The 14,798-nt window shown below is 41.5% G+C and overlaps 1 protein-coding gene across 2 annotated transcripts in view; it reads left to right on the top strand.

Moving 5' to 3' along the window:
* Positions 1 to 14,798, top strand: part of HACL1 (2-hydroxyacyl-CoA lyase 1) — a 32,375-nt gene that overhangs the window by 364 nt on the left and 17,213 nt on the right. For both annotated transcript variants that reach the window (XM_081883276.1, XM_081883277.1), the window contains exons 2-8: positions 4,004 to 4,108; positions 8,390 to 8,430; positions 9,103 to 9,183; positions 10,189 to 10,261; positions 11,410 to 11,487; positions 12,707 to 12,801; positions 14,663 to 14,775. In XM_081883276.1, the coding sequence (XP_081739402.1) occupies positions 4,004 to 4,108; positions 8,390 to 8,430; positions 9,103 to 9,183; positions 10,189 to 10,261; positions 11,410 to 11,487; positions 12,707 to 12,801; positions 14,663 to 14,775 (586 nt within the window). The remainder of the gene's footprint in view (positions 1 to 4,003; positions 4,109 to 8,389; positions 8,431 to 9,102; positions 9,184 to 10,188; positions 10,262 to 11,409; positions 11,488 to 12,706; positions 12,802 to 14,662; positions 14,776 to 14,798) is intronic.

Raw genomic sequence — 14,798 nt, forward strand, 5'->3', positions numbered from 1 at the left:
CCGGGGTATAAATAAATTATTATTACTACTACTACTATTACTATTACAGTATTATTATTATTTTATTTTTATTATTACTGTATTATTATTATTATTTCCAATATGCAGTGCCGGATTTACAGTTACAGATAGGTAGCCGTGTTGGTCTGCCATAGTCAAAACAAAAAAATAGCTCATCACAGCTACCTGCCAATCACCCATTCCCACCACCCTTCTGAGTAATACCCCTCCCCACCTTCTCACTATATAGAAGGGTCTGGAAACTTCTGTTTCAGTGTATCTGAAGAAGTGTGCATGCACACGAAAGCTCATACCAAGAACTAACTTAGTTGGTCTTTAAGGTGCTACTGGAAGGAATTTTTTTGTGCCGGATTTGCGTATAAGCTAAACAAGCTATAGTTTAGGGCCCCACTCTCTTGGGGCCCCCCATAATATATTAAAGAAAAAAATTCCAAAATATAAGATAAAAAAATAAAACGAAACCTACATACAGCAACAGTGTTCTGTGTTGTGTAGGCTCCTATTTGTTATGTGCAAATGGCTTTAGATACCCATTAGGTCCATAAATTACCATACAGCCTATATTCAACCTGAAAAACAGCGACAATTTGTTGTTGACAAAAGACAGCTGGACATATAAAGGGCCCTACCTTCAGTAGTTTAGGGCCTCATCTGGCCCTGCCATATGCAATGGGGGGCGAAACAGCAACAGGAGAGCCCCAGGTTTGGTCGTGGATGGTTCAAAATTGCAACGATGGGCCCTGCTCGTTTTAAGGAGCTGTTTACTACCCTCTCACCTGCTTCTCGCGTTCTCAGCATGTATCTGTCAAGCTGCTGTGCTGCCTACAGTGTAGGCTGTGTAGGTTTGGCTCTCGTTACACAAGAAGGTGTAGGGAAAATAAAAAGAATTAGTTAATCTGGGAACGGCATCAAGGATTAGTGGATTTAAGTGAAAGATCACAGCATGCCAGGAGAAGCAATAGCAGAGTGGCAAAGAGCACGGGATGCCCCATGTCTGCCCGCCCTTTCGCCTTCAGTTGAAAAGGTTCTTGTAGGCGGAGATGGGGCACAGATCCCTGCCTGGAAACTCTTGGATAAAGTTTTATAGACAATATTATGCAAGACAAAATCTTTTGAGCTGGTGTGAAGCAGCTTCTTTTTTAATTTTTTCTTTGGACAAAGTAATAATCATAAATAATAAGAATAAAAATGTGCACCCCACCACTGAGATTATTCCATTGTAACTATCCAACCTCCCAAAATTTCAGCACCTCTTGCAATGGTTTGACCCCTTTCCGTTTTAACAGTACAAATTCTACAAACACCCTCCGTATCTCCTTAGAACAGGCTTCCTCAACCTCTGCCCTCCAGATGTTTTGAGACTACAATTCCCATCATCCCTGACCACTGGTCCTGCTAGCTAGGGATCATGGGAGTTGTAGGCCAAAAAACATCTGGAGGGCGGAGGTTGAGGAAGCCTGCCTTAAGAATAATTTCTCTTGCATATTTCTCATCTTACCTTAATGGCACGTTAATTTATCATTAATAGCTATATCTCGCACCCCTTTATACCATTCTTCCATTTTATATCCCGCTTGTCCCTTCCACTTCCTAGCTATAACAATTTGTGCAATAACGTTCCCACAGCATCAAGGACCCAGTGATCAACCATTAACTAAAGCTTGAGTAAAATCAAATTATAAATGAGGTTCCAGATAATGCTTCCAAAAAGAAGACATTTTTGTTAACAAGGCTTCCCTCTTATGCCTGTTGGTAGAAAGGCCGTTGCTTAATAAGTTAATCATTATACGCAATCGCTTCAGCAGAATAAGTTCCCTTTGCTCAGAGTTTATTGCCCTTTGAAAGTATCACATTGTCAGCAACCTGGGCATGCATGTGTAACTGCTTTCAGCGAACTGTGCTTTAGCTGACTTGGCTTCCTTCATATGGCCTTGTCTTCCTTTTGGTGGCCCAGATCACCTGGATGACATTGTACAAGCCAGAAAGGTACATACTGGCAGTAAACACCAATATTATGTACAAGTTTAGTATATATTGGCATATCATACATAACAGCTGCATTCAGGAAGAATACCAAATTGTGGCTTGGGCCTACACAAGCAAGCTTTGAGAAGCCTTGGGTCCTTTCACAATTTCCTCATAAACCATAATGGCTAAACCTACTTTTTTGTCCACGCAAGGATTCCAAACCAAGATTCACTGTGTGATCACTCAGAAGAGCATTTCTTTTGTATAAATAACATTGTATGCTGATCATCAGCTATGTTGCCTAAATTTCTGGCAACCCCACGTACTGTTTTACTGAAGATGAGAATAATCTACTTCATACAACATCTGGAAAGCTTTTTGTGCTGTTTCCGTAGGAAACTGGGTGGTTGCATGTATTAGTTCAGGGGTTGGCATTTTTTTTTAGCAGTGGGCTGCTCCACTCACCCTCAGACCTGCCACCACCGCTGCTGCTGCTGCTTCTCATGTGTAGGCAGAACGAGCTCGTCCACTCTGCTCTCTGGCCCACAGGAGCACCAGGGCAGTGACAGCGATGGAAAGAAGAGGCCGAGCAGCGACAGGAGGAAGAGGCCAAGCGGTGGCAGCTCTACCTCTGGCAATCAAACGCCGCTGAGGTAAACCAGGTGTGGCGTTTGAGTGGCAGAGCCACTGCCGCTTGGCCTCTTCCTCCCGTCCCCATCGCTGGGAGTCTCGGCTTTGCGGCGGGTTCTGGCTTCCTGGCACAGGCCTGATTTAAGACCCAGGTGGGCCTGATCCGGCCCAGGGTCCGTAGTTTGCCGATCCCTGTATTAGCTGCTCAAGTGGTGTAGTGGTTAAGAGCGGTAGTCTTGTAATCTGGGGAACCGGGTTCGATTCCCCGCTCCTCCACATGCAGCTGCTGGGTGACCTTGGGCTAGTCACACTTCTCTGAAGTCTCTCAGCCCCACTCACCTCACAGAGTGTTTGTTGAGGGGGAGGAAGGGAAAGGAGAATGTTAGCCGCTTTGAGACTCCTTCGGGTAGTGATAAAGCGGGATATCAAATCCAAACTACTACTCCTCCTCCTCTTCTTCTTCTCAGCTCTCCTTGGTCATGCATTCATACACCAGGAGTAGCTAACATGGTGCATTCCAGATGTTGGGCCAACTCCCATCATTCTTGACCACTGCTCATGCTGATTGTTGCTGATGGAAGTCCAACAACAGCTGGAGGGCACCACACTGGCTACGCCTAGTGTAGGCACACACACATAATGTGTTAATCAGCCATCATATCCTAGGATAGCAGTAACAATTATACTGATCATGATGTCTCTTTATCCGGGCAACCACATGGGAACACAGTTGTTGTTGTTTACATGTTCCTCATTCACAAACCTTATTTGTCCCCATTCTTGCATATCTGGGACTGTGTTTGTAGTAAAAAAATGTGTGAACTACCCAGAATGTTCATGAATATACATTTTATTAAAGTACCGTACTTTTCCGTGTATAAGACTATTTTTTTTACTCTACAATAATGTTCAAAATCTGGGCTCGTTTTATACACGGATTGTATCTCTCTCCCCACCCCATTTTCTTAAGTCAGAGTCCCCAAAAATACATGGGGGTGTCTTATAGATGGGAAAATACGGTAATTGTTTCTTCCAAATGATGATCACATGTTTGTTACAATTCCTTATTTTTAGATACATGGAAATGTCTGTTTCAATGTATCTTTGTGAAAAATAAGTATTCTTTTTAAGCATTTATTGACTGTTGCACTAATAGAACCTTGGGTATATAGTATCATCAATACAGGTATACCAGCTGCAGTGGTCTATGCATGGCATTACTAGAAGCATAGCTTGGTTTGAAGCTGCAAGTATTAATTGCAGTTCTAACTTTCTCCTAGAAATCTTGACCTTAAACACACAAAAAAACCCTAGTTAGATAATAGTTAGAAAATAAATATTTTGGGGAGACAGCTTAATTTTTAAAAAATTATATTTATTTCAGAACATTGAGTATATGTTTGGCATTGTTGGTGTTCCAGTGATCGAAGTAGCAGTTGCTGCTCAAGCAAGTGGAATTAAATATATTGGAATGCGCAATGAACAAGCTGTAAGTATTTTCAGTAGCCTTGTTTGCTAGCCAGGCCTCGATCTGAGCCTATGCATAATCTGAAAATGAGAATGGTGCGCAGTACTCAGTAACATATAGTCTTTCACCAATGTTTTTTATATGTGGTTGTGGAAGTTGCAATCTGTTACAGGAAACCCAGCATAGGGTGGGACAGAGGGCTTCTTAACATTTTCCTTGTCTTGCATCCTACCCCCAACAAAATATTGCATCTTGGTTGCTTCCCCCCAAGGGAAAAATACTGTCATTTGATCCTAATAGTCCCCCCCCAATGAGTATAAATGTAACGACTCTGGTGGGATATACTTTGAGAAGTATGATGTGACCACTGATTTACTGACCACTCTGAACTGATCTCATGGCTTACCACCTCTGTTTCCAAAATGCAATGAATTGCCTTTGTGCTACAAATATTCTCGATTACAAAAAAATGTGTGGCATATAATATGTACACACACACACACACACACACACACATATACAGAGAGAGAGAAATTACTGTATTTTTCCATGTATAAGACTAGGTTTTTTTACCAAAAAATAAGGTTTAAAATTGAGGCTCGTCTTATACACAGGTAGTGCTGAGGGGTGTTTTCTTAATTCGGAGTCCCCCAAAATAGGGGGCGTCTTATACATGGTAAAATACGGTAATTTACCTGCAAATGGTTTTGAGAACTGTCCCATGCTAATAAAGGTCCCGTGTTTTAACATTTGAAGAACCCAAACTGACAACTTGGTTATTATCAGAGGGCAGAGTAGCAGGAGGCATAGTTTGTTTTTTGAGGGGGCTCTGGCTGAAGCTTTCCATAATTCTTCCCGGTGGTGCCACATGGCAGGATACTGCATGTGAATTTGATTGAGTTACAGCAGCATAAGTTTAAAAATTGCGTAACCAGAGGCAGTGCTGACAAGATTGCCTAATTGCACGGGAAAGTGCCAATCACTCTACCTGCAAAGTTTTGTGCGTCGCTTTAGCTTGTCAGTTTCTTTGACAATGTGTCGTTGCCATGGCACCCTGCTTGTGAGGTACAAAGAGCCTTGCTAATGAAACGCCCACTCCGTATATCTTTAAACATTTGTACGTTGCCATGTTTTTTTTTCAGAAGGAGAAGGGAAACACATGTCACATTAAATTGCCTTCTGGTTTCTGAGTAGTAATCATTTTCTCCCCTCTTATGTTCGTCAAAGGTATTATGTAAAAACTGCATTCTCACCCGCCATGTTGAATCTAAATTGCTACCTCAATATTCTACTCCTACGCTAAGCGCCATGTTGACTATTCATTCCTATGCTTTCTGGACTTACCTATTATTGGTTATTTAACCATTCCTGTCATCCCTGCTCACATATGTGCATATATTTTGGGGTAGGGATTGAGGGCTTTCTATATGTAGAATATATTTACATCTATTCTAGATAACTGTTGTGGGGAAGATTGACCCTTTTATCAACCAAATTATCAACCAAACTGCTTGAATATACTTTGCAATGCCATAGGCTCTCATATAAATTGGTGATATTATTAGTTTGCCCAGTGCATAGATTCTTGTTTTGGAATATGACACATCTAGCTCAGGAGAAGTTGCACACCTCACGATTCTGCTAAATTTGCTCCTCATCCCACCTGCCCATAGCTGAAACTTTTTCCTTTTTTTGAAGGGAAATTCCCTTATTCCAAATAGGATTCCTCGCAAGAAAAGGGAAAAGTTGACAGCTATGCACCTGCGAGAGCCTGATGTAATAGAAATTCTAGGCCGCTGAGGTGAGATTCTAGGCTGCTGAGATGAGGAGTAGGCGTGTGTTTGCAGTTCACATAAAGCCATGTTTATAATTGAAGAAGGCACTTAACCTCCTTTTTATATGTGACCGCAGCAGCTAGAATAGTCTATGCGAAAAAGTGGAAAGAAAAAGAGGTACCCACGAAAGAAATCTGGTAGAATATACTGTGATAGAATTAGCAACCATAACCAAAAAAATAAGAAATAAAGATGAGATGCAGTTAAGAGAAGAGTGTGAGCGTTTTGGAGAATATCTTAGAGGCTACTATACTCAATTTAACCTGCAAGTAGGAGTTAACATATGAGCAGCAGATAATACTAAATAAAGGAAGATTAGAGACAAAAATGGGTGGATTATCAGAATATGCAGAAGATCAAGGTTAGCATGGAGAGATGGGAGTCTTAAGGAAAGAGATAAGTGATGGACAATGTGTTGTATGTATACAAGTTGTAAAAAATGTATAAATAACAATAAAAAGCCATCCTTTTCATGTTTAACTATGGCTTAATGGGAATGAGCACCATGCTGTTCCCCACTCCTGGCTTCACTGCTCTGACTTGTGATGCTTTTTGAACCCAGACTTGTGGTTCCCTCCATCCCCCAACAAAACAGTAAACCAAGAATAAACCTTGGCTTTCACTTGGGGTTTGTTTGGCAAAAACCATAAGTCTAGGACAGGTCCAGACGATATAACAAGCCAACACTTGTGGCTTGTCACTCCTGGTACAGTCCTGGTACAGCCGAGGAGGAATGAAGTGGGAACTTAGAGCAGCCTTTAGTGTCACTCTTGTTGATTTGTGTCAAACCATAGTAAGCACTAACTATGGTTTAACAGGAGGTGCAGACCAGGCCAATGACAAATGATACTTTAAAACCAATATTTTTCTGTTGGGGTAGATGGAAGCTGCCTGCTCTTTTTATTATTGTGATGAAACAGATGGCATAGAAATAGTGGATAGGAACAACCCTTGACATGCTTTGGAAAATTATGTCAGCCTGTCTTCGGTGCAGTGTTTCCCATTAATTCAGTGTGGCAGTTTCATTATCAGTAGTAAATAAGTTTGACATGCCTGCATGAATGTAACCATGGTATAAATGGGGGAGACTGCTCTGGCAAATCTTTGTTGTCATAATAACTTACCAATTCCAATGATTTAACTGCATTCTTGATGTTTCCTATGTGAACACTGAAACAGAGAAAGTGATGAGTGAGAGTGTGTGTGTGTGTGTGTGTGTGTGTGTGTGTGTGTTTGCAACCATTTCACACCTTTTTATTTTATTTACATCCTTATTTTATTTCTATAAATCTGCCTGGTAGCACTTTTTACTGGATGGCTTACAGCATAAAATAGTAGACTACAGTTTTAAAATGTGGTATAAAAAACTTCCAGCAGAGAGAGGGAAACAGTGGTTCAGAAGTCAGGTTTTCAAGGGGCCTGGGAGCATGATAATGTCTTTACTTGGGGGTGAAGTTACTATAAAAACAGCACAAGGCAAGCCTCCCTGGGAATAGTGTTACACCTCAATGACCTCAATTTTCAATGACCTCAAAAAATGACCTCAATTTTCTTTTAACCTAAATTTTATTCCTCTGAGCTGTGTCCCAATCTGAGATGCATCAGCTTTAGTTGTGCACTTTCAACTACTCACAGAACAGCTGGAAAGCAAAACAGGAATTGTTGAGTGTTCGGTTATAAAAAAAGCAGCCCCAAAGTGAATTAATTTGTGGCACCTACTTTAATATTTCTGTAGAATAAGATCGATTGTAATGAAACAGATAACATTCTCGTGTAATAGTTTTTAGACTGAAATAGCTGCCCACTCGAATCCAAGTAGTGCAGTTTTGTTTCCGCAGTGCTGATGGAGCATTTTCTACTGTTCCCCCCCTTGTTTAATTTCCCTACTGTTTCTCTTGGATGCCACCTGCTGGCATATGGGAAAAAATAGTCATAGAAGTAGTCCAAAGTGACTTTCCATAATACTGGTTGAAAAAAACGTGCAGAGATTTCCATCTGTGTGCTTGCATAACACTCGTTTATGCAATGCTAGTACAAGCAGTAGCACCTGGAAGATCTGCTTTCAGAGGAAATGTTTCTGCTATGCAAAATGTTGGGTGATACCCTTGACTGGACAAATCTCTGTTTTTGTAAAGGATATGGGTCATCTACATGGTGCCCATGGGAATGCGAAGGCATTCCCTTCTGCCCGTAGGTTCCACACACACCCCGGCCCTCCCCAGCTGAAATGAGTCTTAAAAGAAGCTTTCAATTGTAGCTATGAAAATCTGAGTTCAGAAGCTGTGTCAATTCTAGTTCACATGTGGACATCTTTGTGTGCTGAGCATAGTCCATTTACTTCAATTGAACATCCGTAGGAAGTCCTCTCAGCTTACTAGTTGGGGGTGTTTAAGGGTGACGTTTTGCTATAACTACCAAAATCCCATTCACCAGCTTGCTGATAAATATTTGTTTTATTTTTCAATAGGCTGCCTATGCTGCCTCTGCAGTTGGGTATCTGACGGGCAGGTAAGGTGCTTCCTTGTGTTGGTCTTCAGAGTCAACAATTGTTTGAAAGGCAAAAACAATCCTGGTTCTATCATCATAATTAGGAATTGGTTTCTAGGACTTTGTAGTTGCCTTCCAGAGTTACAAGCTTTCACTGTTGGTACACCAGTGTTTTGCTATCTGTATGCCTCTATCTACTTGCCAAATGTTTTCTCTACTGCAAACCTCTGTATATGTGCAGCACGTGTTTCTCTCCATTAGTAAATAAAAGGCCACTTTTAGAAAATGTAACCTAAACAAACATAAACAAAAAGGATGAAAAGGAAATGGTTGCTGAAGGTCCTGAAGTTTTCCATTCTACAAAAAGAATATGCACTTGCAAATCAGCTTCCATGAGAATTTTTGGGGTTGTGGCCAGTACTAAGGAGATACTTTCACAGAAAGGAGTCACACCCCTCCTCTCTTACTCATATGCACATGCTTCCTCAGAGCCTCTCTGACTTTCCTGTATGGTTTGTGGATTAAAATTTGTAGCCTGCTTCTGTCCTTCCAAATTAATTCTTCAGCATGATGTCCTATGACAGTGTTTCCTCATGATGCATTTAGACTAATTTGCTCCCCCGTCTACTAAATCTGTATGTTCATTCCATATATTTTTATATACCTTCTTTGTTTTTCCCCCTTTGTCTCTAGGCCTGGCGTGTGCCTTGTAGTTTCTGGTCCTGGCCTCATACATGCTCTAGGTGGAATGGCAAATGCAAACATGAATTGCTGGTAATGAACTTATGTGTGTGTGTTTTTTATCGACTGTTAGTCCAATTTCTAATTAATCTGAAGTTACAATACAAATCATGTGTTGTGAAAACCAGATAAAATGTCATTTTTCTTCTGCTTCTTTACTCTCTCTGTGTGTTTTAAGCAGGTAGGGCATTGCGCTAGGACAGCATATAAATACATTTGGTGACTCGTCCATAGATTTCAGATCTTTTTTACAGCGGCCAAGTTCATTATCATACAGGAAAAGAGCTCGATACTTTAGGAAATCTATCAGCTGAATCATGTCGGCTATGTGACCAATATAATCACACCATAACTTGGTTTAAAGATGTTGTTTATAGCAGCATGTTATCCTTTAAGTGCAGTGTCTGTAGCACATGATAACATTATCGCTTGGTAACTATCATATCATCTGGTAGGGTAAGAGGCATCTTGTTTATCCAGTCATAAAAGAGCAGGCAAAAATCTCTTAATCTTTTTGCAGAACCAATTCAACCTTTCTCTGTGTGTGTTTCCCTCTCAAAAAAAACCTGCCGTCTGTAATATTAGGCAAACTGGTGATATGTTAAGTTGAGTCCTGTGTGAATCTTGTTTTGAAGTGATGAAAGTTTGCAAGGTCAAATCATAAGTAAGAGAGTGAGATTGGGCCCAAAATGGTGATGGTCCTAATTCAAAAGATCCTCCCACACAGCAGCATTAATTGGAGTCATCATCTTGGAAGTGCCAACTACCTTTGTTGGAAGGCAGGACTAGATTCAGCCTTCTGTCTCCCCTCTCCTCTGACTCCCCCAACTGCTGGTGAGTCTGTCAAAGCTGTCAAAGCTGAGCATGCTTACAATTTCTTAGAAGATTCCTGGGCCCAATCACCAGGGACTGCTGGGTACCAAATGCTGGGTTTCTGCCATGCTGCCATTTTGCAGGATCAAGGTGAATCTGTGTGTCGGAATCTTGATAATTCATGACCCCTGGTTCCAAGAAATGTGTTTTTCCCCCTCTCCCCAGGCCTTTGATTGTTATCGGAGGTTCCTCAGACAGAAATCAAGAAACGATGGGAGCTTTCCAAGAATTTCCACAGGTAAACAGCTTGGTCACTTTTCCCTCCGTAAACGTGTTGCATGAAATGGTTTAGGGTATTCGATCTGTGGAACTGGCACAGCTACAAATGCCACATAATACCCATTCCACATATGTAAGAAATTGATCTTTTAAGTGTGGCGGCACCACACTTTGAAACGCCCTGCATAATGATATCAGATAGGCAACTTCACTGTACTGTTTTTGGCACCTGCTGAAACCATTTTTGTTTAGACATGCCTACCCAGATATCTAGAATGCTGGTATGTTTTTAATTTAATTGTGGTTTTAATTTTCTGAATGTTTAACTGGCTTTTACTAACAATTTTATTGGTTCATTCTTTTTGAAACCGCCTTGAGTTGTTTTACAATCAAGTGGTATATAAATGTTATAAAATAAAATAAATATATATGAAATTAATGATTGAGTTTATTTATTTTATAAAATACTTTGTTATTCATTGTTGCTGTTTAATTTACGAATCATTTTCCTTGAGGCATCCCAAAACAATTTACAATACAGCATCAACGTGTATAAAACTATTGCATATACAAAACCAATTTAAAACAACTACCATCTCAACACATATATAAAATCACTTCAGATCCAATACAGATGCCAGCTGGGATAAAGATCTCCACTTAGAAGGCTTGTTGAAAGAGGAAAGTCTTCAACAGGTGCCAAAAGGACAAAAGAAAAGGCGTCTATCTGATATATAGTGGAAGGGAGTTCCAAAGGTTAGATGCTGCAGCAGAATGGACATCCTGATAGGATGGTATCTGTCACATGCCCTCTCTTGCAGAAAGCACCAATTGGTTGGATTTAAAGGCTGTTGTGTTTTTTTTTTTGTAGAATCTTTCTTTTACTGAATATTGCATGTTAACATAATGTTGTCTGGCATCAGCTGCGATGCCTGATTTTAGAGGCTGCATGGCACTGAATTCCAGCTCCTGCAGAGCAATAGCCAGTGAGGGCCACTGCCGTCATTCCCCACTTGTGGGCTTTCCCTTTGGACACTGGGAAACAGGATGCTGAGCAAACCTTTGGTTGGGTCCAGCCGAGCTACTTCCTTTCAATAAAACTCATGCTGTCAGAAAATGAGAAACAGATAAAAGTTGGCTTTACCATATGTGTTTGCTTGAATCTAGGTTGAAGCTTGTCGGCTGTACAGCAAATTTTCCGCCAGACCCAGCAGTCTTGAAGATATTCCTGCTGTGATTGAGAAGGTATGAAGCAGTTGAAAAGCATTGAAGCTTGCTCCTCAGCATTCAGCTCTGTAGGCCAGGCAACCAGCAGTAGAATACAGTGGTACCTCAGGTTACATATGCTTCAGGTTACATATGCTTCAGGTTACAGACTCCACTAACCTAGAAATAGTACCTCAGATTAAGAACTTTACATCAGGATGAGAACAGAAATCGTGCTCCAGCGGCGCGGCGGCAGCGGGAGGCCCCATTAGCTAAAGTTGTGCTTCAGGTTAAGAACAGTTTCAGGTTAAGAACGGACCTCCAGAACGAATTAAGTACATAACCAGAGGTACCACTGTATTACAGGGGCAGTGCATTATAGTAGATTGTAGGTGACATCTTGATAGAGTTGGCACACCTCTCACTGGTACATCTTGAACAGTAAGTTGTAGGATCACCCTATAAATGTAGAAAACATCCAATGCTTTTGAAGATGTTAATACTTTACATGTGCTATTTTGTATATATAGTGGGCAGTGCAGCCCTCTGCATGTCTACTCAGACGTAAACCTCACTGAGTTTAATGGCACTTGCTCAAAGGCAAGCATGTGTTATATAGGACTGCAGCCTAAAAGTGGAAATCATACTCCATTTGCTCTTAGAAAAACCTCTTGTTCATTTTTGTGAACACTGCATTATTCTCCCAAGATATATATCCTATACAAAACACGCACGGAGTGCTTAACGACACTCTATAATCCTTCCAGTTACTCTCTCATGGAGTAGCCTTGCAGGTTTATTTTTGTGGCTGACGCATTTATTCTCTAAACTTTCCAGGAAACAGTTTTGTAAAGTTCCGTGCTACAACTGCCACGATTGTTTGAGACACCGTTTGAGCTTTTAATCAATAGGAGGTTCAAGGAGTGTTGGCTCAGCCGATGGCATGCGCTGGAACAAAAAGAATCCAGAGAAACTGAAGAACAGCTCCAGGGCATTTACATGGGGGTCGTGTTACTTAAAATAGGCAGTCAGCAGGAGATTTTGACTTGGTTACTCCAGATATAACAGAGGCTACAGATGGCTGCAAGCTGAATCCAGCTGCTTTCTTGTTCTCCAAGCTGGATAATAAGTTTAGTCATTGCCTACAAATTTGGGATGCATTTTACGAAATCTGGTGGTGTGTTTTTGTTTTGATTTGTTTTAAAAAGTTTAATTATTGTAGCACATTTATGTTCTTTTCTCTCTCTCATCAATCTAGGCTGTCAGAAATAGCATCTATGGTCGCCCAGGTGCCTGTTACATTGACATACCAGGAGACTTTGTAAATATGCAGGTGAAGAAGAGCTCTGTCAAGTGAGTCCTTTATTATTAAGATGAGTGCTTGTTTCCTTGTTTTAAAAAAGGGTGTGTGGGTGTGCTCGATTGTCATTTTCCCTGTGTTTGAGACCCCTGCAGGAGTGTATTGCTAAGCGAAAGCATAAACTCTACATATTGAACAAACACAAGGAATTCCTCATAGTAAAAGACACTGAAGAGATATGGATGTGATCTGGCAGTAGCTTCCTGATCAACTGGGATCTGTTCAATCCAGCGGATTCCAGTTTACTTTCCTGAAATTGCTACTTAGCATACGCCTTTTAGGGAAGCTCCCATCTTGATCACCCTTAGTCTGGTGCCTTCCAGACGTTTTTGTCTACAAGTCCCACCTGTGCTACCTGAGACCATCTAAAACATGGAGGGCACCAGGTTGGGAAGGCTGATCTAGAATAAGACAGGGAAGAACTGAGCTCACCATTATTAGGAAGAGTCTAAAGATCTGGAAGAGACTCAAGCATATATGCCAGTGAACCAACGTTTAAATGGCATTCTGTTAAATGGTGAGACAATGCTGACATGAGACGCTACAGATTAACTGTTGTTTTGAGTCCTATATGATAAATCTAGGGTGAGGAAGCTTTTCTGGCATGTGGGCCTGATTGTTATCTCCCTACCCACACCTGTTAGTCATCAAGCACCACAGTGACGTCAGGTGATGCTAAGCTTTGAAGCCCTGGTCTCTGGGCCTTCAAAGCGCAGTGCCAGACTGTTTGGAAGTAGTGTCATGCCTTGCTCAATCTCCCACACTGTTCCCTAAACTTCCCATTTCAGAAGTTTAAAGAAGCAGCATGGACCAGCTTCTCTAAACTTTTGATTTTGGAGGTTTAAAGGACCATGCCAGAGGGGAGTAAGCCTTGCTCTGTGTCCACCTTAAGGTCTTGCTTGTTCCCTGCCCTTAACCACCCCACATCTGACAGCAGGTATGATGTCAGGCTTAGGGCACCTGGGCATGGCTTCCCCAAAATGGGGAATGACCATTGGCCATTCTGACTGCAGCTGAGGAGAGTTGGAGGGCCACAAATTCCCCATCCCTCTTTGCACCCAGCCACCTTCCGACTGCAGTTCCTCGTGCTTCATTGAAGGTTCTTCTGGAACATTCCCTGACTTCAGTGAAGGCCTTTATGGTGGGGGAAATAGGACATTGGAGACTGCAGTGGTAAGGCAGAGGTTTGGTGCAGAAACTCCAGAGCTCACACAGAGAGCCACCGTTTGCAGCTCTTTTACAGTCTTGTTTCTTGAGGAATCATTGTGAGGGGAAAATAACCCTCGCCTGTATTTGACAGAAGTAAGCAAAGGAAATAGTGGGAAGTTGAAACAACAACAAAACACATACTTGTTGAAAATGTTGTGTTCCAGCTGTTTGAAAGAAATCGGCTTAGGAAGGAATGTAGCTGGTGCCTGGTGGTGCCATTCTGCATGTGGCTTCCCACATGTTGCGAGGTAGAATGTGCAATCTGTATTAAGCATAGACTACGCTGCAAAATTGCTGGCTGTGGACTACTAGAAACTTATTACGGGGTAAGCGTCTGTAACAAACATATAATGAAATACTTGAGTTTCTTTTGGAAGCCATTTGTGTACGTTGGTAGAACAATGTTGCTCAGTAGAACAACATCTGAAGTAAAGCACAAAGCAAAACTCGTCTTTGAGTTCTGTTTAAAAAGTGACTATAGTGACTCTTAATTTCAGGGTTGTGAGTTTGAGCCCCATGTTTGGCAAAAGACTCCTTCATTGCAGGGGGTTGGACTAGCGATTCTTGTGGTCCCTTCCAACCCGACAGTTCCATGTCTTCCTATTTCTTTTTTGAAAACAATGGCCTTTTCATTCTGCCTTCCAGATACATCGAGTGCTGCTCAGCACCTCCCATCAGCCTGGCTGAAGTGGCCACTGTTTCCAGGGCGGCTTCATTCATTGCACATTCCAGAAAGCCACTCCTAATTATTGGCAAAGGTAATCGTCTTTCAAGCTTACGG

Source organism: Podarcis melisellensis, assembly GCF_964234715.1.
Source record: "Podarcis melisellensis genome assembly, chromosome: 12".
Lineage (NCBI taxonomy): Eukaryota > Metazoa > Chordata > Lepidosauria > Squamata > Lacertidae > Podarcis > Podarcis melisellensis.